This window comes from Tachypleus tridentatus, chromosome 8 (assembly GCF_004210375.1).
Source record: "Tachypleus tridentatus isolate NWPU-2018 chromosome 8, ASM421037v1, whole genome shotgun sequence".
In the NCBI taxonomy this organism is placed as follows: Eukaryota; Metazoa; Arthropoda; class Merostomata; order Xiphosura; family Limulidae; genus Tachypleus; species Tachypleus tridentatus.
In genome coordinates this window covers 116,721,201-116,748,906 of record NC_134832.1, presented here as the reverse complement: position 1 = coordinate 116,748,906, position 27,706 = coordinate 116,721,201, and the positions used below count along the sequence as shown (strand labels likewise).

Genomic DNA, 27,706 nt, shown 5'->3' with positions numbered 1-27,706 from the left:
CAGGGAATTAGTCAATATTCAAGTGTCAGAAATGAACTTTCAAGTTCATATTACAACCCAACTCTTGGGATTTATTGAGCATGTTATTGACAATATTTTCATAGTATGGGTCCTTATTATTTCCTAAAAATGTGTCAGTATTACCATTAAAGACAGTTCTTTCTTCTTTTACAACTTTCCTTATTGCCTTTTGAACTGTTTATTCAAAGTCAGTTTTGTAATCTGAGGCCCAATAAAAATCTCTTAAGTTGTACTTCTGAAAGAGCTGGTAATTGTCCACATAGATACTTGAAAAAGTCATCATTTTTGTCTAAAGCCCTTACAGACTGCTTTATCAAGCCCAGTTTCATGTAAAGTGGAAGTAATAGGACTTTCTTTGTGTCATCCAAACTTTTACATTCAGTGTTTTTTAACCTGGTATCAGGCTGACTGTATGTGGCCATTGCTTCTTTATTCAGTGTTTTATGCTGTTCTATTCACACAAAAAACATGAAAACTTTGTATAACTGCACTGTTGGCCCAATAACTTACAAAGGAGTTTTAAGTCTCCACAAATTAACAAATCATGTTCTTTGTAAATGACTTTATTAAGATACTCCTCTTGAGAGTAATAGGAACACATGCATATATGTTACCATTGTAAAGAAGAATGTCTTTTAAACATCTTTTGGAGGATTTTATGAATAATTCTTGATGATGAGAAACCCACTTGAAATAAAAAATGTATCTCAGAATGGCTGGTATGGGTATTAACACTTTTACTGATAAGGAGAGAATAACATTTTGACAATTTTGTTCTCTCCTTATCAGTAAAAGTGTGAATACCCATACCAGCTGTTCTGAGATACATTTCTATGAATAATTGTCACTCACTTAGTTCATAGACTGTAGGTCCTACCACTGGTATTAATTCAGCAATATTGTTGCAATAAATCAGTGAACCTTTTTGTGAAAAGTATTGTCTAAACTCTTGCTCACAATTTCTGTACCAGTAAAATGGAGAATGTAAATTCTTAACCCAAAGTCTGAGTGCCAAGATCTCTGAAGAATCCTTTTGAAGACCCAAATCTCTCACAAAATCATTAAGTTCACCTAGTGTTAAAAGTTGTGGTTAACCAGATGTTTCATGTTGAAAGTAATCTTTATCATTTCTATTGCCATTAGATTCAGAATCAGATGATACTGTATCAGGAGTCTTCAGTGGAGTTGATACAGGTACATCAGGTCCATGAGCAACAGGCATTATAGCAGACTGAAAGTTTGGAAAAGAAATTTATTTCCTTCTTACTTTCAATGTTGTAGTCTTGCACCTTATATGAGCAAGAACAGCAGTCATCTCCATGGTTTCTAGGCAAAGACTTTTTTTTTGGGTCTAGTTCGTCATTTTAACTCTTTGGCACAAACGGTGCAAACTTTGTGTGGAACTTATGATTTGTTTTGGTTCATAAATTTTATTCCAAAATATGTGTAATACATTTTATTGTGGTTTTTTTTTGCCAAATTCCATAATGCTTTTACCTTTCTTTCTTTACAACAAATTTACCACAAATGTAATAAAATATGTTTGGGTCATTCACACAACCTCCTATTGCCATAGTAATGAATAAGTAATATTGAGAAGAAAAAAAAGTGTTAAAGGACACACAAACAAATACTATTAAGAAGTGACACATCATACAGCCTGTTAACCATTTATATATTAGTAATGTCTCTTATGGGTTCTAGAATGATCAGTAAGACTCTCATGTCATGATCGGTTTGGAGAAATTATAGAGCTAATTATTGTTAATATTGTAAGTATAAAAAATGACCTTATTTCAATGAAAATGATTTGCTTATTTAAAAGTGCATATGCTGTTTTGTGAAAAAATTTTAAGTTATGGGGAAAAAAATGGACATCATTTTCGGATTCAGCAAACAGCAATTATTCTAGAACTCACAAATATTTCACAGCAATAAAATGATTGCAGATCTGTGTTATTAGTATTTTCCACAGTAGGTTTATATAGGATTGAGTTTTAATGAAAACACTGGTATATGTTCTAGGGTACCCTTGCAGAACGGATCAGAGCTGGAGGTGCTGGTATTCCAGCTTTTTACACATCAACAGGCTATGGCACTATGATCCATGAAGGTGGAGCTCCAGTAAAACACAACCCAGATGGAACAATAGCCATTCCTAGTGAAAAAAAAGAGGTACTTTCATCAGAAAAACTGATAAACAGCCAAGTATATTTTGTTTTCTATTCTTAGTAAGATACAATTTGATAATATAACTTGTTTATAAAAGAGTGAAAACCTAGTGAAATTAAGGAATTATAAAGCTAGTACTGAAAGAGAATTGTAAGTTTGTACTGAAAGAGAATTGTAAGTTTGTACTGGGTATTTCTTCTAAAGGATTTTTATAGTATTTTATAGTTTCAGTATGTAATTCTACATTTTTAAATAAATAGCTGTTTTTGCATGCCTTAAATAGATGTCATTACAGAATCAACATGTAATTCATCTTCAGTATTGTTTAAGCTTATACGATCTTTGTATGTACTTTATTTGTTGCTTTATAAACTCGCTTATCCTCTATTAATTTCCTTACTAATAATTTCCTTATTATTTAACATATTTCACTTTAGAAACTTAAGTGAGGTTTTTTAGTGATTTGGATAAATAAGCCACAGAGACTTGGGAGTTATTGATGTGTTTAGGTAGGCTTAAGTGATATTAAACTTTATAAATTGATGTACATCTTCCTGTGACAAAGGAATTTGGAGCCTTTACTTTTTTTCCTGTATATACCGACTTGAAGGCAGGTATGTACTTTTATTTTCAGGAAAGGATTTTCAATGGACGTTACTATGTAATGGAAGAAGCCATCACTGGAGATTTTGCTTTGATAAAGGCTTGGAAAGCAGACAAAGCTGGCAATCTTCTTTTTAGGTGAGTAATCATTATTTTAATGTAACATTAAATATAATTTTATTCTGCTAAATAAGAGTCTAAATTGACTTAACAAAGCCTTGTAGTTGTTAATTATCATTTTAATTAACCTTTTGGCACCTGCTAAGGTGTGTAGGTTGTTCAGGGGCAAAATTGAAACATTATGCCAAAAATTATAGACATAAACACTTTATTATTCTTCCACACAGATTTTTAAACATTTAAGGTTGAAATTTAGTCAATAATAAGTTTTTATTTAATTTTAATCTTAAAATTGTTTAAAAAACACAATTTTGATTTTACATTTCTTTCAAGTTCTCTAGATCAAAACTATTTTTTGAGCATAATGCTTGAGGGAGAAAAGTCAAAATAGATTTGAGCAAAATGACACCAGTCTGCACTTCATAGCTTCAATACTTATGTAATTTTATTGATTTTTACACAGTTACTGTTTATCAACTTCTTTTCATGGTGTCATGTAAATTGCATATATTTTAGTTTCAAGAAATCATAGGCTTACTGATCTAGACTTGTAATGAAAGCATTTTTATGTTTTTCATTTCATAAAATCAGTATGACTTCCAGTTCCAAAGAGACTTGTATGAAACTCAGAAAAAAGTGTTAAAAGCTCAGCTTGGTGAAATGCTCCTAAAAAAACAAACTTGAGAATAATTTCTACAACTACAGTCCTGATTTTTAAAGCTAGCAAGAAATTTGCTTTATCAGTTTATATTTTATTTGAATTGTGATATTACAGTATAGTTGGAAAAAATCAGGTTTATAATTGTTGGGCTTAGTTACATCATTTTGTACACAACTGCAACAAGTTTCCTTTCACTGACAAAGCTGCTGTTTGTTAATTCATACTTACACTGGGCTTTATGAGCCTAAGTAACTGTTAGGATGAGCAAAAAAATCACTAAAAAGAAAGTGTAAAATATATTCACTTCTGTGAATATTAAAGAATTTTAAGACCTTTTAATGAAGCATTCTGATTAACAATTAAAAAAGTAAATGTGCTTGTAATTTTGTTGTGATAAAGATATTTTTGTTGTATTTCAGTGATAATAAGCATTTGAAATTGAATGTGGTGTTTTATGAATTAAAACAAATACAAATTCTACTATTTTTTTTTTAAATAAAACCTTTATTGGAAAACTTTACAAGAATGTATGAATACATAAAATTCAATAATAAAAACTATTAAAAAACCTGTTTTCAGTTGCATCTTAAGATATTTTGTAAAGTTGTAAAGAAATCTGTGTGAATTTACAGAGGTCAGAATTCATAAAAGTACCATTTTACTATATATAAGCTCTATAATCTAGATAGTTTATCTCAAGTGTCCCAGAACTTCATTCAGTAATTCTGTTTGCATTACAGTAAAACAATCTGTGACAAATGCATTGAATTGATACATGTTTAAGCTATGAAACAAAGCAATTACACAAAAATATTAAAGAAAGGTTGACAGAATATTTCTAACATGTTAGATATAGGCTGCAATTTACTAGTTTTTTGTGCTTACATGTGTGTGCTGTTATTCTTTTGCTTTGTGACATTTCAATAAAAAGAAGACACAAATATTTATACATATGCATACGTTTTGTATTTATGTATTATATATTGGTATTGTTAAATCGTTTGATGCATCTAATTTAACTGTTATACTGAATTTCTTGTATCTGATATTATCTCTCAATCATACCAAGCTACCTGCTTAGAGCAATATGTAATTGGTAGTGACTATAGCTAATTAACTGTACTTTTCTTCCATTATTATTTACAATGGTTATAACGATTTGTTTCATTAGTTGGATATTAACCTATGTTTCTTTTTCAGGAAATCAGCATCAAACTTTAACCCTCCTATGTGTAAAGCAGCAAAGATTACAATAGCTGAAGTAAGATTTATGATTCTTTATATATCTGTATTTGGAGCTTGTTCCAAGAGCAATGAATACTTACATAGTCTAATCTGTTTGTACACATAACTTTTATATCCATACCAGATATTGAAACTGTTTTTATAATTAAACTCCAAGCATTCAAAGTAAATGTTGCTGATTATCAGAAGAAATTTTTAGTTGCTTCTTGGTTTTTATTCAAAATTAAATAAATGTTAGTTTGAGAAAAATCTCAAACTGTGTGTAATATCTAGATAGTTAAAGCTACAAAACTTTATCCTATGTTTTGTATATGTATATTTAGTTTTACTGGGTTTTTTTTTTCTGAATCTTGTTTAAACCATCAGTGTCATTGACAGTTTTTATATTTTTTCCAAACCTGTTCAGTATTGATCATTCTTTCAGGTTGAAGAGGTGGTAGAAATGGGAGAGATTCCTCCTGAAGAAGTTCACATACCACATATTTATGTACACAGAATCTACAAAGGGGAAAAATTTGAAAAGAAAATTGAGGTATAGTAGTTGTTTTAGACATTAATTTTAGGTTATTTGGTGTAATGTGCACATCTTTAGAAGCTGTTATTCTTTTGTTATCATTCTATAACAAACCTTAAGAAGTGACTTGTATAAAATAATTGCTCATATGCTATTTTTTTGTGTATAAATATTATGTAACATTTTTTAACATAGTTAAACACTGTCTTCTGGTGGCTCAGCAATAAGCTTGCCAGTTTATAAAGCCAAAATCTGAGGCTTAATTATCAAGATGGACACATTGCAGGTAGATCATTGTGTTGCTTTGTGTTAAAATAAAAATAAATAAAACACTAATTACAAATATAATATTTCACTACTGTACATTACCTCTTCTCACATAAATAGCTATTCTCATTCAATACTGCCCTCTGTATGCAAAACTCTTTTTCTTGGTACACTCCATCAGTGTTGAAACTCTAGTTGGCTGATCCACTTGGACTAGGGTCAACCAAGTATCAGTGTTAGACATTCTCAATGGTCTTTGTGAACATTTTGTCTGATACAGATGTTCAGGTGTAGTGCTCACAAAACCCTGTCCTTGCTGCAATGTCCTTGATTAGCATTGTGTTCCTTTGTAGGGGTCCATGGTGAGTGGGGTCAGTGGACACTGAAATGTATTGCTTTTATTATGGATATCCCCCCATTCATAAAAACAAAATGAAAAGAAAAGAAAAAATACTATCAAAAATGGAAACTCTGTTGTACAGTCAGGTTCTGTACCACAATTTCTAATTATGCATATTTTATTCGGTAATTCTTTAGGGCAGATGTCTTCTTCTTTTATTCAAAATGGATTAGAGGGTCTTGCTGGCTGCCCCAAGTCAGTAAAGAAGCTATGCTCTGGAGACATTTTAGTGGAAACATCTTCACCACAACATACCAGACTCCTCTTGAAATCAAAGGCCATTGAGAATATACCCATCAAGGTTACTCCCCATGCAACTTTCATTTCCTACAGAGGGAGAGGGATTTAAAGAACATTCCAGAGTTGGAGATCCTTGCTGCTTTCTCCAGCCAAGATGTTTCTGTGGTGCAAAGATGATGCCTACTTATGTTCTAATATTGAGGCTTATGTCACCATGTTGTTCTTCCACAGTCAAAGCAGGTTGTCTGAAATGTATGGTCATCCATTCCCAACCCTCTCAGATGTGTGTCAGCAGTTTAGTTACTCAAAGACATCATGTTGTGGTTATTTAACATCTGCTCATTGTGGTGGCAAAGACCACAATGCCTATGAGTGTGAACTGGAACCACACTGTGCTATCTGTAGTGGTTCACATCCCTTTTACTCTTTTTCTCACCCTAAGTGTGTGAGGAGCCATTGATAGACAGCTGCGTGGCAGCAGTGACTGACTGTATTGTCCAGACAGCTGCTACAAGACACTGTGCCAATTCTATCCTACCTCTCTTGCTATTATTCTGTTGTTGTTGTTTTTTAACCGTATCTGAGAGGAGAATGTTTTCCTGATGCTTTGTGCCATTCTATTGTCCTTCCAATTACTATGATGAGCAGTCTCTGAAAAATCTTAGAGAGGATAGTTAATGCTTGTCTTGTTTGGTTCCTTAATTCAAACAACCTCCTCTTGCCCAGCCAGTGTGGTTTCCGACAACAGCACTTTACCGTAGACCACCTGATTTGACTCAACATCAATCAGGGAGGTCCTTATCAAGTGACAACATCTTGTTTCTGTATTTTTTTTACCTTAAGAAAGGTTATGATACTATGCAGAAGTATGGCATCCTGCGAGACCTACATTCATATGGGTTGCTTAGCCATTTGCTCATTTTTCTTAAACTCTATTTATTTAATGGGCTGGTGAATCCAAGTCTATGTAGGTTTGACACTTTCCCGTTCTTTCCCACAGGAATTTGGAGTCCCTCGGGACTGTGTCTCAAGTATCACAATTTTCATTATAAAGATTAATGCCATCAGTGGACAACTCCCCCTATAGTTGCAAATGGTCTCCATGTCCATGACTTTTACATATCGTGTCAGTCATTGAGCATGAGGATTATTGAATTGTAGCTATAGACTGCCCTCAGTCATTTATTGAAGTGGACCACAGCAAATGGTTTTACCTTTTCTCACTGTTAAACCTTTTGCATGCACTTCTGCCACCAATGGATATTCATCCTGATCCTCAGCTCCGTCTCAGAAAAGTTGTGCTTTCCATGATCATGAGGCAAAGTTCTTGGGGCATATCTTTGACCATAAGCTGACCCTTTTCCACACATAATACAGCTATGAATAAAGTGTATTAGCTCACTGAACATCCTCCATGTCCTCTCTTCCACCTCTTTGGGAATGTATCGATGTTTTATGGTAAAAAATTTATTGTGCGTTCATTCAATTGAAACTGAACTATGAATCTCTGGTCTATGGCTCTGCTAGGAGCTTTGCCTTGAAAATGTAGGACTCAATTCACCATCAGGGACTTTAGCTCTGCACAGGAGTTTTCTGCACTTCTCCAGTCCAGAGTTTGTATGTTGACTTTCATGAACCTCCATCGTTTGAAACTCTCTTTACTGTATTCTTCAAAACTTCAATCCTTACCACATCATCTCACCTGGGGTTGTGTTTTCCTTTCTCAGTGGGCCATGCTTTTTCATAACAGATGATCTGCCATTGTTCCTTTTGGCTTTCATATCCAGGCACAGTTGGATGAATTGGGTTTGTCCTTGGATAACATTGTAATATTGCTGTATCTGCTGGTCAGATATGTGAAAAACAAACAAACTTACCAATAAGAAACACGAAAATATAATTTATTAAATTCTGTGTTCCTACAGTGAAACACACATTGGAGAAATGGGAAGAACACTTGACAAGAATAAATGATCATAAAGACAGTACAAAACTCAGGAAAACATGAAATTCAGCAGAACACTGTCAACTGAGAAAAAAACTAGAATCATTGACACAGACAAATTTTAGAAGACTAGAAAAATGAAAAAATCCTTGTACATTAACACATTTAAAACCACTAAACAGATGTTGTGGATTATAAATGAGTAACCTGTGGTTACCTTTGGTTGAATCTGCAGAAAGTCTCTCCACCAATCAGAAATACTCTTCTCAGTCCACAAGAATACTTCAAGATATAAGGTGGAAGACTCAAATTGTGTTTTCTACAGTTGTCTTTTTGCAACAGACAGTTACCCACCATTCAAATAAGCTTCATCATTGATACTGTGCTTAAATAATCTATCATGGAATTTTCCTTCTACTTTTTCATCTGGTTATCAAGTGCCATACTTGTTTGATGTATATGTATGCAGTTGTCAGTGTTGTTACTGATCATATTGAAGGTTGAATAAGTGAATTGCTTGTTTCTATGGGCTCATCATATTTGATCTTATTTCTGTAACATACTTACAAAACATAAATAAATATCAATTATATATACCCCTCGGTGTCGATTCCTGTACGTTGTGAGGGGACCTCCCAGGGAAGGGACTGTTTTTTCTGGTTATCTCCTCTGAGATCTAAACATCCACCTGCGTGTTTGCCGTGTGAGGTGACCCGTGAAGGGGAGGAGAGGATCCTGGTGGTTCAGGGGTCCAACCCTCACACACCACTTTGGCCTTGAATTCCTGTAGACAGGCTGCCTTTGGGTGGCCCCCTTGGGTCAATCGGCTGGTCCACTTGGGCTAGAGTCAACCAAGTACCAGTGTTGGAAGTTCTCAACGGGTGTTATGGACATTGTGTCAATGCTGGTGTTTGGGTATAGTGCTCATGAAACCCTGACGTTGCTGCAATGTTCTTGCATGACATTGCAGTGTGTCCCCTAGTAGGGCTCCATGGTGGGTGGGGTCAGTGGGTACCGAAGTTTTCCTTTTCTCCAATGGATCCTCCTATGAAAAATTTAAATAAAATAGTGAAAAAACAGTCAATAGGTAAACAACCACGTCTTGAAGACTCTGAGCAACAATCTTCAACATCTGTAACACATGTACCTCATTTTCTAATATTACACTCTCTTTCAGAAAAAAAACCTTTAAGGCAAATGTCCCCCTTTTTTTATTCAGAAGGGCTAGAGGACTTGCTGGCTCTCTAAAGTCAGTAAAGAAGCTTCGATCTGGAGACATATTGGTTGAAATATCCACATCCCAACACAGTGAACTTCTCTTGAATTCAAAGACAATTGGGAATGTACCTGTTGAGGTTACCCCTCATGCTAACTTGAATTCTTCATGAGGAGTTATTGTTGAGAGGGATTTGATGAACGTTCCTGAGTCAGAGATTCTCACTGGTTTCTCTACTCAAGGAGTTTCTGCAGTGAGGTGCATCTCCACTCACAAAGATGGAGTTACTCTGCCGACACATATCCTCATTTTGACATTTGCATCACCACGTGCACCTGCCACCATCAAGGCAGGTAATCTAAATTGCAAGGTACGGCTGTACATTCCAAACCCTCTCTGATGTTACCAATGTCAGAGGTTCGGCCACTCAAAGACGTCATGTCGTGATTCCCTGACATGTGCTCGTTGTGGTGGCAAGGACCACGATGCTTATGAGTGTGACATGGACCCACATTGTGTCAACTGCAATGGTTCTCACCCTTCCTACTTTCATTCTTGCCCAAAATGGTTGGAGGTGCAGCCTTTGAAAACGACTCATAACATTAGTTATTCTGAGGCTCAGAAATTGCCGTCTGCCACTTCATCTTGGACATATGCTGCTGCACTTCATTCCACAACTACAGTGGGAGTACAGACAGATCTCTCTGTGCCTCAAAGAGAATCATTTTCAAAACATATGAAAAGCCTTTTGCCCTCCATGGTTAAAAAGGTTGATGAATCAACTTCTACACCCATCTCTGTTCCTCCCATACATTCCAACAAACCCCAAGATCCACATCCTTTGGTTTCAGATACAGGCATTTCTTCAGATACATCTTTTTCTCCCACCCCAAGATGCAAAACAATCATTCGTTCGCATCCTCAGTCACTGGAATTCCCTTCCAATAACAAAGACCTGCCCAATCAACCCAGGGCAGGATCCATGGAGGTCGATAGACCTCCTCCGAATAATGACAGTAAGGAAAAAAGATGTGGTGATAAACATAAGGGTTCTCCAGCCACTTTGCCTACCCGTCATTAAAAATGGCCACCTTCATACAATAGAACTGTCAAGGTTTACGTTCTAATCTGGATGATACCAAAACACTGATTGCTTCCTACCATCCTGTATGTCTTTCCTTACAAGAAACATTTTTAAAACCTGCTGTTACAGTTACCATTCAGCAGTTTTCTCTGTACAGAAATGACAGGCTGTGTGATGAACGAGTACATGGAGGGGTAGCACTATTGGTTGATCAGCATGTGCCTACCCTGTCTTTGTCACTCAACACACCCTTGGAGACCATAGCGATCCATGTTTCCTTGGATCATACCATCACTGTTTGTTCCCTCTACCTGTCCCCTGGAGAGACATATGATCAATCAGACTTTGATGCTCTCGTTGAACAGTTGCCATCTCCCTTTCTAATCCTGGGGGACTTTAATGGACATCATCCCCTCTGGGGAAGCACTGTTATTGATAGGAGGGGTCGCTTTGTAGAGTGTAGCTCTCTGATCACAATCTTTCTCTTTTCAATACTGGTTCTTCCACTTATTTTCATACACCTAGTCAGTCCTTTATCGCTATTGATCTCTCGGTTTGCTCCCCTTCATTATTCTCCCATTTTTCATGGAGGGTTGACAATAACCCACTAGGCAGTGATCATTTTCCTATACTTTTGAGAGAGACTGGCCATGGTCGATGCCACCCTACCCACGTGCCGAGTTGGAAGCTGGATCAGGCAGACTGGTCCACTTTCACTGCTCTCGCAGAACTTGATCCTGCCATTGTGAGTCAGCCATCAACAGACGACTGTGTGGCAGCGGTAACTGACTGTATTATACAAGCAGCTGCTTAGTGTATTCCTAAAACCTCAACACGTTTTTCATGATATCCTCATCTGTGGTGGAATCCTGCCTGCCACATAATATGGAAGGCTCAAAAACGGGTCTGGGATACTTTTCGTTGATATCCCACACTTTCAAACCGCATCACTTTCCAACGGGCCTGTGCACATGCTAGGTGGGTAAGACGTCAAAGCCAGAAGGAATCTTGGATTAACTTCACAACTAGCATATCTTCTACCATCAGTTCCAAGGTCATATGGAACACAATTCGAAAGGTCAGGGGGCACTACAATTCTGTCCCCCTCTCGATCTTACTCTCTGATGGCCAAGAGGTAGTTGATGTCCGGAGCATTGACGATACTCTAGGTGAAAGCTTTTGCCAGGTATTTAGCACTTCTGCTTGTTCGTCCACCATCTTGGCCATCAAGACTCGGGCAGAGCGTTCACCTCTTTTCTTTCGAACTGACTGTCTCTTTGACTATAATCATCCCTTTACACTGGTGGAACTGAAAATGGCCCTTCATCGATCTGTTGGACCTGATGATGTACACTATGACATGCTGCGCTATCTCTCTTCTGCCTCTCTTGATATTTTTCTAATTGTTTTTAACCGGATCTGGCAGGAGAATGTTTTTCCTAATGTCTGGTGCCAGGCTATTATCTTACCTTTCTCTAAGCCTGGGAAGGATCTCAAGATTCCTTCAAACTACCGTCCAATTGCATTGACGAGCTGTCTCTGTAAGACCTTAGAGAGGATGATTAATGCTCGTCTTGTTTGGTTCCTCTAATCGAACAACCTCCTCTCACCCACCCAATGTGGGTTCTGACTAAACATCAATCAGAGAAGCCTTTCTCAAATGACAACATCTTGTATCAATATTCTTTGATATTGAGAAGGCTTATGACACAACATGGAGGTATGGCATTTTGCGAGACCTCTATATATATGGGTCATGTGGCCATTTACCCATGTTTATTGAAAAATTTTTAATGGACAGGAGATTCCAAGTTCGTGTGGGTTCGACACTTTCCCGTTCTTTTCTGCAGGAACTTGGGGTCCCTCAAGGCTGTGTTGTGAGTGTCACACTTTTCAGTGTAAAGATAAATGCCATCACTGAACAACTCCCTCTCACTGTTGCAAAAGGACTCTATGTCGACGACTTTCACATCTCGTATCAGTCATCGAGCATGAGGTATATAGAGCGGCATTTACAGAGAGCTCTCAATCATTTACTGAAGTAGACCACGGCAAATAGCTTTAACTTCTTTCACTCTAAAACTGTTTGCATGCACCTTTGCTGCCAATGCAGTATTTACTCTGATCCTGAACTCCATATCAGTGATGTTTCACTGCCAGTGGTCCCCGAGACCAAGTTCTTGGGGCTTATCTTTGAGAGTAAGCTGACCTTTATACCACACTTAAAGCAGCTACGGGTGAAGTGCACAAGAGCACTGAACATCTTCCGTATCCTCTCTACTACCAGTTGCGGAGTGGATCGATGTTCTATGTTAAAGATATATCGTGCTCTTATTCGATCAAAACTCGACTATGGATCAATGGTCTATGACTCTGCCAGACCCTCGGCTTTAAAGATGCTGGATCCTATTCATCATCAAGGACTTCGACTCTGCACTGGGGATATCTGCACCTTCGCTGTTTGCAACTTCTTTACTATATTCTTCGAAACTTTGTTCCTTACCAAAGCATCTCACCTGGGGATGTGTTTTCCTTCCTCAGTGGGCCATACTTTTTCAGAACAGACGATCTGCCATTGCTCCTTTTGGCCTTTGCATCCAGGCGCAATTGGATGAATTGGGTCTGTCCTTGGATAACATTGCAAAATCCACTGGTCAGCCCATCCCACCATGGCTTATTACAGTCCTCAAATGTGATCTTTCTTTAAGTCATCTGAAAAAGGCAGATGAATTTGGAACAAGCCAGAACATTAAATAATTCGACAGCAGGACTGGAGAGGCCAACTTCAGGTGACTAACGCTGCTGTTTGAACTACCCGTTAGTCATCCTGGCAAGTTATTATTACAATTTTGCTGCATGTCTTTTGACACTTTTATTATTTTATCTTTTGGTACTGGCCATAATAACACATAACCCAGAACCAGGACTGGAAAGACCAACTTCAGGTAACTGATGGTGGTTCTCATACTTATCTGTTAGTCTTTCTGGCGGGTTATGATCATTACCATTATGCTAGAGAAAGTCCTTTACAACTTCTTTTACTCTGCTTTCTCTCTTAACATTGTAGACTAGGTGCAAACATTGATTTTATGCTTTTTCTGTTTTTCAGTGCTGTTTTGTTTTACCTTCATTTCCTTTTATGTATTTTACTACATTTAATTTATTTTTACCTTTTTACTGGGTATTTGGCACAGATAGCCTAGCTGCTTTGTGCCATAAAATATGAAATCAACCAACCAATTATATATACATTTTTGTAATTACTTGTTGGACTAACTGAAATATTTGCTGGACTTCTTGTTTCTGTACTGCTGTACTTTTAGGATGACGTGAAAAAAAATCATCAGATATCTTTAATGCATTCTATGTGAAATGTAATCAACTGTTTCATAGTAATATGGTAAAGTAGTATCAATATATGTAATTAGTATCATTTCAAAGAATGAGGCTGGGTATGGTGCAATGATTAGCATGTTTAAAAGTCCAAAGATTGTGCCTGAATGTCTCTCAACATACTCCATAGTTTCTGCTTTGGGAATATTATAATCCTGTGGACTGTTCCTCTGGTTGGTTGAGCATCTTCATATAAAAGACTCGTGCATTACTTGTAGATTTGACCTTACATTTTGCTTCACTTCTTATTTCTGTCTTCAGATATGATATATATTATGGTCAACACTTTGAAATTAGGGATGACTGTGCCTGAATTTTAGGTGTTTCTGATGCAGCCATTTAACCCACATATTGCATTAAATGCTGTTTAATTTGAAAGTAATTTTCTCATGGATGTTTCCACATCAGTTATAAATACACAAAATTGGAGATACTAATTGCATAACAATTGCTGGATTGTGCTTTTAAAGCTGAAAAAGTCTTGCCAAAATGAGCTCCATTTCTGAAGAAATTATGTATTAAAAGTGAGAAATATTATATAAGATCTTTAAAAAAATGTCATTATCATTTAAAGTTACTGTGTAAAATCATATAATACCCATATTTTAGAAAAAGTAAACTCAAATTGTTTTTCCTTAGTCAACTAATGTAATGAATTGGTATTGTATGGTTGTGTATACAAAATATATTTGTACATAAACAGTGTTTAACATGGTGGCTTTAATCGTTATTTCAAAGACTCGCAGTTGGTTTATAAAATAGAAAAGAAATGACATCCTTATTTCTTTGTCAAAACAAACATAGTAATTAATCAGAATTTTTATTGTATACATTTAGATTAAATATTGCATTTTTATTGCGCATGCTCATTAGTGCATCTCTTTTAAATCTTTTATTTTATGTGTTTGTAACATTCAACTATAATTCCAACAGAGAAGGAAAGTAAGAAAAGCAAAGGCTGACATTAAACACTCCACTAATCCTGCAGAAGAAATCCGAGAACGTATAATTCGCAGAGCAGCATTAGAGTTCCAGAATGGAATGTACAGTATCCTATCATTGTGTTTGTATATAGGTCATTGGTCAGTTGAAATTAGTAAATCAATGTTCTGGTGTAATTCTAGAAAAATATCTTCAATAATTATTCAAGCTATTTATTAAAGTTAGGGACTTTTTTTGTATTATATCTGTTACTAGATTGTAAAATGTCATCATTGAACAAAAAAAGAATAATCATACTCAAAATGATTAAAACTGTCATAATATTCTTTTCATTGCTCTTTTTAAAGATTTAATTAATTTTCAATTTTAATTTTTAATTAACATTTATGGGTAATATAAGTAACATGGGTAAATCAGTAATTAAGAATGCATTATGATGAATATAATAATATATTTAGAAACAACGAAAGGCTTGTTGATCCATCTTGGCTGTCCCATTTCTTAAGACAAGCTAAAGCTATTTAAAAAAAAAAATCAAAGCCAGCCCTTATCTATCAAGGTTTCATTTAAATTCACTCAAATTTACTGCCTTTACAACATTCGAAAGCAACCCATTCCATAGGTCAACTGTTGACCCCAGTTCTGTAATTCTCACTGTTAAATGTGAAAACTGTTGATGCATTAACGTTATCAATTCCTTTTACAATCTTTAAAACTTCAATCAGATCCCCCCCAACTCTTTTTTATTTAAGAGAAGACAATTTCAAAGATTTAAACCACATATTATATGTCAACCCCTTCATCTTAGGCACCATTCTAGAAACCCTTTTCTGAACCCTTTCCAACAATTCAACATCTTTCCTAAGGTAAAAAACTGATGACTGAAGATGATATTCCAAAAGTGGTACGTATACAATGAAATTATAAACCCTTTAGACTTGGATTTGACATTTATGTAGATACAACTGATAATTCTTTTTGCCCTCCTACTAGCAACATCACAATTATGTGGATGGTTTAAAAGACTGATAACCATCACTCCAAGTTCCCTTTCTTTCATGATACTGTTAAGATTACTCCCATACAAATTATACTAATAACTCAAATTATGATAACCCACATGTAATATCCTGCATTTAAATAATTTATTGACCATTCTTTCATCTATATCATTAATGTAAATCCAAAAGTACAATGGTCCTAAGACTAAATCATGAAGTGCACTATTTGCATCATTAATCAAATTTGCCTGAACTCCATTTATATCAATCCTATGTTTTCTTTCATCAAGCCACTCTTCTCTCCAATCAATTGGCTTATCCCCCCCATATCTATAGAGAAGTTTTTTTATATGCTTTTATGTGGGGCTTTGTCAGATGCTTTCTGAAAAATCCAAATATGTCAAATCTACACCCTTACCCTCATTTATGTGTAGTGACATTTCCAAAACATGTCAAGAGATTTGTAAGGCAAGCTTTTCCCTTAGTGAAATCATGTTGCTGATCTGATAAAATTTTGAACTTTGTTAAATGGCTTTGCAAAATATCTTATCAGACTTTCAAAAACCTTTCCCACAACTGATGTAAAACTAGTAGGCCTATAATTACTGGGACAACTATTACCTACGTTGAAGATAAAGAGTGACATTAACTAATTTCAAATCACTTGGTGCTTGTCTACTGTTCGAGGACTTTTAGTGTATGAATAAATGTTTTATCTCTGAAAATAGATTTAGTAAATATACAAATGGTTAACAAAAAAGTGTCCCTCCTTGAAAATGCTGTTAATTTGTATACCTTTTATTAGATAATTCCAAAATACATAAAACTATTTGTTAAAATGCACTTGATGAGATCTGTTTAAATATGGTCTCCAATCCTAATTTTAATACTGGCTTTCATAAACACCCAAACTTTTCATGATTTTAGTTACGTTTTCTCATAAAAAGTGTTGTGCACCTGCTGTAGTTTTTTAGATCTTCTTTTTCCAGTTATCCAATAAAAATGATCAAGCTTCTCTGCAGTTGTGGAGTCATTAAAAGATAGCTTAGAAATAAGATAATTAATGTTATGGAATGGCCAGATCAATAACCTGATATAAATCCAAATGAAAACTTATTGGCTGAGTTAAACCAACTTACAAAAGTTTGAAGTAGTCAAAGAAGAATGGCAATCAGTCACTCGGGAATACCTGCGCAAACTCATTGAAAGCACGCAGTGTCAATGTGAAGCAGAACTAAAATCCAAGAGAATGCTGGGTAAACATTAACTTGTGAACCTGGTTTGTGTTATTTTGAGTTTCATTTTTACATTCAATCATTTTATGAGAATATGTAACTAAATTCAATGAAAGTTCAGATATTTACGAAAGCCAGTGTTAAAATTTGGATTTGAGTTCATATTTGAACAGATTATATTGAGTGTATTCTGTATTTTTCTGTTATTTAATAAAAGATGTAATAATTCAACAACATTTTCAAAGGGGGCCACATTTTAATTTGTCTTTCCCTTGTATATTTCAGTGTTTTCAGTTGTACTTATAATAAGTGGAATTGGACTTGTTTTAAGAAGTTGCTTTGGAATTTTAAGAGCTGTAGTTTGCAATTTCCTGGGCTTCTTTTATTCTGAAGTCTTTTGTTTTATGTTGTTTTTTTTTTAAGTAAGAGCTGACTTCAACACAGTAAAAACATTGTAGGAGTGATATCAGTAATTAACCAGGTCAATGAATAACCTACACATCATTACAATGTTAGAATCATCCTATCTCTACTCCTTTTCAGTTAAACACACCCAAGTTGATACATTTTGTATTCCAGTAAAGCCATGCAAATTGATATGTTTAGGGTGAGCCATACAGAAATGCTTTTTGAAATGTACTGCTTATTTTTCTAGTGAGACTTGATAATACTGATAACTTCACAGATTTTACATGCATTTATTTTAATGCAAGGTTTATTCATTCAAAGGCATCTTGGTGACAGTGATCAGATGTAAAAAAAATCTGGGATTTATCTGTTTGTGATGACAGTTAAACAGGGTGTAGCATACTATGGAATATGATGATTGCAAATTACACTTTCCAAATCAAACGGAACATGACTGACTGACTGGTTGTCCAAATCATCAACGGAAGCCCCATAGTTAACAACAGTACTTCTTATTGTGTAATCAACAAGCCTACTTTATGAGCCTTCTTTTCTTTCCCATTGTTGTATTTGATTTTGAGACCAAAGCCCTTTAGATCTTAAACACATGACTCCAACATCCCACTGACCATGACTGGAAATTTGCTACTCTTTGACTCATCTTTGTGAATTACTGTTATTCCCTCAAGTACCTGTATATGCAAGGTTCCCATATGTTCACGATGGGCTTTTTTACAGCTCTTTTTGAGGCAAGTCTATCTATCAAACATAGAGATCCTGTAGCAGCATTCAAAAATAAGTTTGATACTGATAAGGACAATAATAATGGTAGTAGTATTAATTCCAGCAGATCAGAAAATGAACAAACTCTCCAATCTTAAGTGGATAATGAAGAAAAGTCATGTAATTTGATTTAAGAATAAAGAAAGGGATGAACAATTCTAGCATGTGACCATTACCAGTAAGGTGGTGCAGCTACTCTGAAACACTATTTGATGGCTTGTAAGTCCTAACCAAAATGTGCTACTATTATACAGATTGTGTGTTTGAATGCAGTATATTTCTGACTATCAAACAGCATATGAAAAACCTCTAAGAATAATTACCAGAGTTTCATTTTCTTGCTGGTCCACCCAAAAACACTTCATCTGGTTGAGGGAAAGATCCCATGTTAAATAGTAACCAGGACCTAACAGTTTGTCATTATAATCTATTATAGGAATTATGTATATTACTTAAATGGTGTGAGTGATAGATTTTATATATATATTAAACTACTGAGCAGATATTCATGAAGCTTTATCCTTGTTATCAGAGGAAAGGGAGCTAATTTTGGTAGGGTTTATAACTATGTGTATAAAATTTAAGTACCTTTTTTTTTTTGAGAAATCATTTTCACTTTACATTTTGACTTTGGGAGATTAATTTTCTGTCAGTTTCTAGTTTGGCTTTAACAGGTTGTTTAGTAAATTTGGGTATCGGCATGCCAATGTTAGCCAGTAACTACATTCCACCTTCTGTGAAAGTTACCCTTCACAGTGAAAATGGCATTTTGGGACTGGTAAGATCAAATTTCCTTTGTTTTTGATATATGATATTTTATTTTGTAACTTTTCAAATTAAGAATTGTGAATGTTTTTAAAACATGCAGTTTTTCTTTAGTTTAGAAAACTAAAAATAATCATCATAGAAATTATTTATGTATAATTTGGTTTTAAAGGAATTATTGAATAACCTCAAAAGAGTTGCTAAACATCTTTTAATAATAATTACTCTTGACTATGAGAGTTACACAAAGTGTTCCACTCTACTTTAGGTCATCAGTTGGGTTTTCTTTATTCTCATATCATAATCATTAAAGGATGTTTTGCTGATCTCTTATAGGACATTCTCACTGTCTTTAGCAGGGATTTAACTATTTGCCCAATAGATTAGTTAAATTGAATTTATATCAGCAAAACATGTGTCTATTAGCCAATACAAAATATTTAATGTGGTAATCAAGGATAATGTGTAATTATTTACAATAATTTATGTATTATTTAAATGCTGAGAGGAAGTAAATAATCCTTTGTTTTTAATTATTACAAACTGGTACTTTACATAAAATAACAGTACAATTGAATGATGCACATCTAGTTCACATTGGTGTACTAACATTTTTATGGTATCCTCACTTTTTTTTAACATGCATTTTGTTGTACTCCCCACACCTCGTATAACCTATTTGAATATATTTTGGCAATAAGAAAGAAAATAACCATTTGTTATTCCGATAATAATTATTATTAAAATTAATTATTATTGTAAACAAACATGTTTCCACTGATGTTTCATCATTGTGGGTTTATTTTGGCTAGTGTGCATTATTTTTTAATTTATGTTTTTCAGGTATACATTATATGCTCATATAGTGATATTAACCCCTACCAACCCTCCCTGAACCACAAAGGAGGCACACCCCCTCAGTTTACACACTGCAGCTCTAAATTACCCAAGAACTATCTTAATGCTAAACAATGTTATTATGTGGTGTACAGAACAAATCTCAATCCCAAAAAAAATTTTGTTTACTGAATTATATAATTTCGAATTTGGTAATTAAGAAATTTTCACATTGCTTAGAAGTTGATAAATTATTTAATGCATTATCAACTTAACCAAAACTTTAAACTGTTTTATTTCATTGCTGATAATACATGTTAAACAGTTTATAAAGAAATGATTGATAAATTTAAAACCAAATTATGTGTTAAATTGTATTTAACATTTGTAAACATTTTAAGTAATGATAATAGTAACTATTTCAAGGAGTGTGTTTTTGTGGTTAGATACCAATTCTTTAAAATACATACAACCACACCTGTACACACACAAAAGTAAATCATAAATTTCTATTACTTCACTACATAACCATATGTGGGTGTGCAGTTTCTATGAAAACAGGTACTTTGTAGTCATAAACGTAACACTTCTGGCAAAATTATTTGTTTTAAAAAAGAAGTCAAATCAGTTTTCTTTTAATTAAGTATTTGGATTTTTCAATCATTTTTTTTATTATCAAAAACCAATATCTTTAAATATTGGCCTGGAAGTATCTTTCATTTATAGAGACTAATGGTGCATTTTTCTTTTGATCTTGCAGGAATTTTATTGGTCATGCAAATCATGTTTGGGCAAATATTACACAACTTTTATTGATTTGCTTGTTTGTGTAAAAGTACTGACAAGTTTATTGCTCTATTCATTAAATATCTTTAATCACCAGAATTTTAGAAAGTTTAATACTTATTTGCAAAATTGATTGTAAGATCACCAAATGCAAACTGGTGAGAGGCTAGGGTTACCTCTGCCTTAGTCAAACCTAGTTTTTATTTATGTAGATATAAACATGAAGATATATTTAAGACTGGGTTGTATATCTTTTGTTTGTAACAAAAGATATACACATGATTTAAATTAAAATGTTATTAAACCAGGTTTACTGGAATACATTAGATTTGTGGTACCCTCTTTTTTTTCCACCACATTTAAAACTGTTATATTCAATTTTGATTAGGGCCCTTACCCATTAGAAAGTGAAGTTGATGCTGACTTGATTAATGCAGGGAAAGAGACTGTTACAGTGGTGCAAGGTTCTTCTTTTTTCCCCAGTGATGAATCTTTTGCTATGATTCGAGGGTAAGATACTTATTGCAGTGTAAAAAAAATAGCAGTTCCAGTTTCAGAATCTTGTGTTATATCTCACAAAAGTAGACTTTAGTAGTGACTTTCAATGTCACCTCAATCAGTTACAAATATGTGTTGTCCAAGTGTGTACAAATGAAACAAGTAAAACTCTTCACTCTCTATAAAAGAGAATAATCTGTGGTAAGATTCACAATAAGACATTTCCTTTGTCTAAGTGTGTAAAAGGTTTGTGATAATGTTTAACTTTGTTTCATGAAAGCAATGGAAATATCAGTTTATTTTGTAAAGATATATCTTTTTATAGAAATAAGAATGATACCTTTTTTAGAAATTTATTTTATATCTATGTCCTGAAATAGGGTGTTTGTCAAACTTTAAGACTTAATGTATTTTTTATAAGCATTTAGAAACCAGTTATATCTACCAAAAACTTAGACTCAAATTGCATGAAATATACTTTGATATATCTTTATTTGATTATTTTTCATTACATTTTTAATGAACTTAACGTGTTGCAATATGCTACAAGTTTCTTGTATATGTACAGGAATTGATTGTAATATTTTAATTCTATGAATTGTATTTCACACAAAATATAACTAAGCATAGCTTTGTGTTCTCTGTTAAGGATTTAATATTAAAAATTTAACCGCTTATTATTTCTGACAACTCCAAAACATTTTAGTGAGACATCATTTCAGAGATGTTATTTTTAGGGCTGATGGCTTCAGTTAAATTCAGTTTGGTGTGTACTTAATGAATAAAAAACTAACTTATTGAATCTTTACATTATTAGTTACTTTGAAGGTAATTAAGTGTATATAAGTATTGTTTGTTTCTGAATTATGTGCAAAGCTACGTGAGGGCTATCTACACTAGCCATCCCTAATTTAGCAGTGTAAGACTAGAGAGAAGGCAGCTAGTTGTTACCACCCACTGCAAACTCTTGAGCTACTCCATTACCAACAAATAGTGGGATTGAGCATACATTATAATGCCCTCATGGTTGAGAGGGTGAGCATGTGTGGTGCAATGGAGATTTGAACCCTCAGATTGCAAGTCGAGCACCTTAACCACCTAGCCATGCCAAGCTGTATATATGTATTAAAATATTTTGTTAATGATTTTGAAGGAGATTGCTGCAAGCATTTTTAAATTCAGTTTCTAACTAGACTTGTAATCAATAATTAATGTGGATTATTTTAAAATAAAATATATATGAATAAGAATTAAAATATGATATTAAATTTGTTATTTTCATTGGCATTTCATTTATATATTGGTTGTCTTTGCATTTTTAGTTTCTTGCATGTTTCAGAAACCAAGTTTAGACTGAACTTGGTATGTTAGTAAATATAAATAATTAAATATGGTAATTTATTCTTTTACTGTTACACAGTATTTTATTAAAATAGTGATTGATTCCTTTTAAACATACATAGAGGACATATCCACCTAACAATGTTGGGAGCTATGCAGGTTTCACAGTATGGAGACTTGGCTAACTGGCTTATACCAGTAAGTTATAGGTTTTCCATATTTCTCTACCTGCATAAGAAAATACAGTTTTGATAATATTCTATCTACATTTTACAGTTTAACTTTGAAAAAAACAACAGGAATGTTTCTATAAGTACTTGATAGCAATAAAGTTGCAAGTTTAAAGATAACAATCATGATTTGTTTGTTTTCTAAAGAGTACTTATTAACATTTTTAAGCATGTTTGTTTTATAATAAACATTTTACGAACTTTTGCATTTTAAAAGATTATATTTAAGTTCCACATTTTAAAATAAGTTAAAGGATACCTGGAAACTTCACATTTTTGTTTTTATATTTAAATATTGGAAAACTTTTCTATTGAAAAAGAAAAAAAATACTTAGCAGTGCTTCTATTATTGTACTGCAACTCCAGGGCAAGCTTGTAAAAGGTATGGGTGGAGCAATGGATTTAGTGTCTAGCCACACAGCAGGAACAAAGGTAGTTGTCACCATGACCCATACTGAGAAGGAAGGAAGTGCCAAAATCATGGAGACATGCTCTTTACCTTTGACTGGAAAGAACTGTGTGGATTTAATCATAACTGAATTAGTAAGTAATACAGTTACATGAACTATAAGAGTTTAAACTGTCTCTCACCAAATACAATAAAAACTTTAGGAAATATGTTTCATTACTACTGTGTGAAAACATTAATAACAATGAGTATATTTCAGTCACAGCATTGATTTGGAAGAAGGTATGTTTACATGTATACTCATCAAAACAACACATTACACCTATCTCAAGGTGGAACTACTTGTGGATTCCAACAAATAATGTTGTGAGAAAAAAATTCCAAACATAAAACATTGTGACCATGGCTGTAATACAAGGAAGGATGTCTTTACATGTATGTATTTAAATAATGATACACTGCTAGAATTCAAATGGTCTTCTTTTATATTAATTTAGTTTAGTTTTCTCATCATTTTATCAAAATGGCATAACTTGATTACTGTACAAAGGGTTGATATGCTATATTAAACATTGTTGAACCTCACCACATCTACATAGGCAGTTTTGCCTACTTCAGTCATGATCTACCTAATGATTATGCATCTTGAAAATAGGCCTGTATTACATTTTCCACTGCAAAAGACTTTGTCCAAAGAGCACCATTCATCCCTCTCTGCCTTCCTTAGTCCATTTAGTACATGCATATGATGGTTTTCCAACAGTTTTATCACACAGAATCCCATGGTCACTGCATATGGCAAGTTGACAATCATTTTGCATATAGGAAGTATGTCTTCCTATAAAGGAGCATGAACACACATTTCTTTCTTGATCTTTATATCCACTCTCCTGATCTCTAACTTGCTCCTGCACAAAATACAACATTGATCCTGAATCCCTTCAAGAATGTTGTGAGACATCCTGTGGACCACCTTTCTAAATATATTCACCTGTTTATCAGTAAATAATGGTATGAGACGTGTTTCATGAATGCCCACACAATCTTTGTTGAGTATTCACTGCTAGAGCTGAGCAATTTAATTGATAAAATGATTAATATTGTGTAAATAATCAATAAAAATTAGTTCTGGTGTCTTACAATTTCTGATTATTCCAACAACTAATTAATTGAAATTATGACTAAACCAATTGTCATTAAAATAATCAACTGTTCAAAATTTATAGTTTCCAGTTATTTAAAGTTTTCAATTATCTAACTATCTAAGCAACTGAAATACTGCCATTACATTTATTTATTGTTAAGCACAAAACTACATAATGATGCGAGGGCCTTAGATTCAATTTCCACTGGCATTAAAGTTGCTCAGTTTATCTTTGTTATTGTAAAGTTAAGGTTATTTGTCCCTATTACTAGTTTGAACTGCTGACTAAAGGGAAGACAACTGGCTGCTATTGCCCACCATGTACTGTCTGGCTACTTAACTGTAATTTTTACTGTTTTCTTCACATTGTAAAACATTTTTGATTTATAATTGTGTGTGTTCATTATTAATGTTGTATACACAGACAGGAGATCAAGGGAACCAGCTCCTTTAATTTTTTTTTAACAATTAATAACCAAAATTGTAAATGTCCTATACACAGGTGTGGATCTATAGTAAATCTAGGTGAACTGATCCACCTGCAGGTGTGGATCTATAGTAGATCTAGGTGATCTGATCCACCTTACTTATTTTTTTGTCTAGAGAGTAACAGTTGTATTATTTAATGTTGTATAAATAAGCACAGATCAAGGATGGAGCATCTAATTTTTTTTTCCAGAAGTTAGTGAAAACAGCAATATGTCCTTACACTACAGTGTATTATCAGAAAGAAACATAAGATGTCAGTGTTTATTGATCTGAGCTATTAATTACTATAATAGCTTTTTTAGTTGTTTTTTTTATTGATTTCTTGTTTCTTATCTTGTAACCTAGTTTTTTAAAATAAAATATACTAAGAATGCATATAACTACAATTTTAAACACAAGTATCATAATTTACTGGTGGCCAGTTTCTTGCTTATTTGATTGCTTAACTGGTCACATTTGACCACTGATGAATTGATTTACTTGATATAACTCATTATAACTGTGATACATAGTTTTACATTTACTGTTTTAAAACTATTTGATCAGTTATCCAAACTTTATGTATTACTAGTTGAAAGATCCCATTTTGTAATGCATGTAATAATGTTATCAAACATTGCATTGCAAAACGTGTGAAATAATACCATATTATCTTTCCTAGTATTTCTTAGTCAAATACATTACAGCAACAAAAAATTCTTAGTAAGTAAAACCAGTGAATTTTCTCCTGATGACATCAAGACAGACACACTATACCATATTCCAATTGTTCAAAAGGTACACACAAAAACAGATGTAACTGATGTGTATATTTAATGTGAACACTGTTAAGGCTGTGGGCTAAAAATATTGAACTAACAAGAAGAAAAATTGTAACTATATATGTTATTAACAGAAGCATAATGTTTAATACTATTTTACAAGAAGCATATATGTGTAAGTTTTTAGAGATTCATAGAAAATTATGAAAATATTGCATTTTGAAAGTTTTATTGCAGTCATGAACATCATATGATAAAGTCCATGATGGCTTTACTGTGTGTTTTTGTTACCAGGTTTTTTGTGTTGATAATATTGTCACACCAATCATTTTATCGTCAGAAGTATCAGGACTTTTTTCACTTGTTGGCTGTGTGCTTACCATTGAAAAAAAAGTGTTTAAACTTCAGTGTTATACATTATATCCAACAAAGCTAAAAACTGAAATGATTTTTGCAGCTGTATACATTGTACAGCTTGCAAATTTTAGGCTGATCTTTGTTGTAAACTAGGCCGAAAAGGAAGAATTTGATGAGAGTTTGAAACTTGGAGAGGAGCATAAATCATTGGAAAATTATATAACTGGTAAAAATTTTGATGTTTAAGACAAACAAAAAATTATCAATTTAGGTATAATGAAAAAAAACTCAGGCTTGATTGATAATTCCTACACCAAAATTAACCAAATTAATAAACTTTTCAAACCAGACTTGAACTTAACTATAAAATAAACAAGAATTAGTTTCATTTTATTACCTTTTAGTAGTCACTTTATAATTAACAAGATTTATTCATGAACATGTACTGTAATGTTGTTTTTTTTTCTTATCAAACAATTACTAATTAATAGTTGTGTTGTATTGCATCTTGTATTTCTGATGATATATAAACTATATATAACCACATAAGATAGTGCTTAAAGTGAATATTTATACATGTTAATATGTGAGTTTAATCTTGCTCTTAGGACTTGATGATGTGAAATTTGTTATACTTATTTAAAAGTGCAAATTAGGTTTATTTTAAATGCTAGCAATTAATAGATTTTTATCTATAACATATCATTTGCTTAGTTACTAAACAAATTTTCACTTATTAACTTATGATAATCACTCTGTAAATTTAATAAGCAATATATATGAGAATATTTTATCTTGTGAATAATATATTTAGAAATGATAAATATGTGCTCTTGAATGTACGAGTATTTTACCTTGCACCAACACACAGGTTTGTAATTGTGGAATTTTATTTTTGTTGGTTACACTTGTAGGTTATCTTTATTCAGATTGTATATATTTCACTTTGTGTGGATTTACTTTGGTTTTACCTTTTACAGGGTGTATTTACTGTTGATGCAGAGAAAGGATTAACTTTAATGGAAATAGCTGAAGGTGTTGATGTCCAACAAATTGTAGATAACACTGCTTGCTCGTTTGAGGTAGGATTTAAGGATGCAGTGTCATTGTTGTTTTATGCATCCTGGTTATAATGTGACTGAGGAAAATATTTGTAAAATAGCTACAAAACATAAAATAGTAATTTCACAAAGTGGGTGTCTTTTTGATTTACCTTAAAAGTGAAATAATGTTGTGGTCAGGACTGAAACAGGCAGTTTTCTTTGGAGGTAATCATTTGGGCTTGATTTAGCACCTGTTATAAATATTTATTTGGTACTAGGATATGCAGTTGTTGGTAAGTATACAAGCCATCAGTTTGAGGCTTATATTTGGAATAATAAAATTCAGTCGACTGTTTTGCACACAACACATTTTTAATACACAGTGCTGATATAGTTGTTTACATCCAAACTTTCATAATTATTGTGAAATAAATCAGTGTTAAAATTATCGTACTCTTCATTGAGAATATCATTCTGTTGGTTAGTTATCCATATATTATATACATTAACGTATCTATCACAATGAACAAGTTATCTATTACATTCACGAAAGCAACTCCTTCAGTCATGGGTTTTCTTATATAACTGTGATAGCAAATTTTCTAATGTATCTCTTAGCCATTCTGTAATAAATTTTACTAACCTTGCCAAATCTTCAATACAGTTAATGTTTTTCATTTTTCTCTCCTCAGATGTTAAAGTATTCATATCATGTATTTGCAAAAACGTTTGTGTGACTTAAGTAGACAATGCTGTGAAGAATGGCCATTTTTGCACAGAAATTTCCCTGGACAGG

At 33.4% G+C, this 27,706-nt stretch overlaps 1 protein-coding gene across 2 annotated transcripts in view; it reads left to right on the top strand.

Annotated features, from left to right (window-relative positions):
• The window catches only part of SCOT (Succinyl-CoA:3-ketoacid CoA transferase), a 40,493-nt gene that overhangs the window by 6,329 nt on the left and 6,458 nt on the right, over window positions 1-27,706 (top strand). For both annotated transcript variants that reach the window (XM_076451073.1, XM_076451072.1), the window contains exons 5-14: window positions 2,047-2,196; window positions 2,828-2,934; window positions 4,778-4,838; window positions 5,247-5,354; window positions 14,815-14,929; window positions 18,934-19,028; window positions 21,027-21,148; window positions 22,600-22,675; window positions 23,074-23,250; window positions 26,848-26,949. In XM_076451073.1, coding sequence (XP_076307188.1) covers window positions 2,047-2,196; window positions 2,828-2,934; window positions 4,778-4,838; window positions 5,247-5,354; window positions 14,815-14,929; window positions 18,934-19,028; window positions 21,027-21,148; window positions 22,600-22,675; window positions 23,074-23,250; window positions 26,848-26,949 — 1,113 coding nt within the window. The remainder of the gene's footprint in view (window positions 1-2,046; window positions 2,197-2,827; window positions 2,935-4,777; window positions 4,839-5,246; window positions 5,355-14,814; window positions 14,930-18,933; window positions 19,029-21,026; window positions 21,149-22,599; window positions 22,676-23,073; window positions 23,251-26,847; window positions 26,950-27,706) is intronic.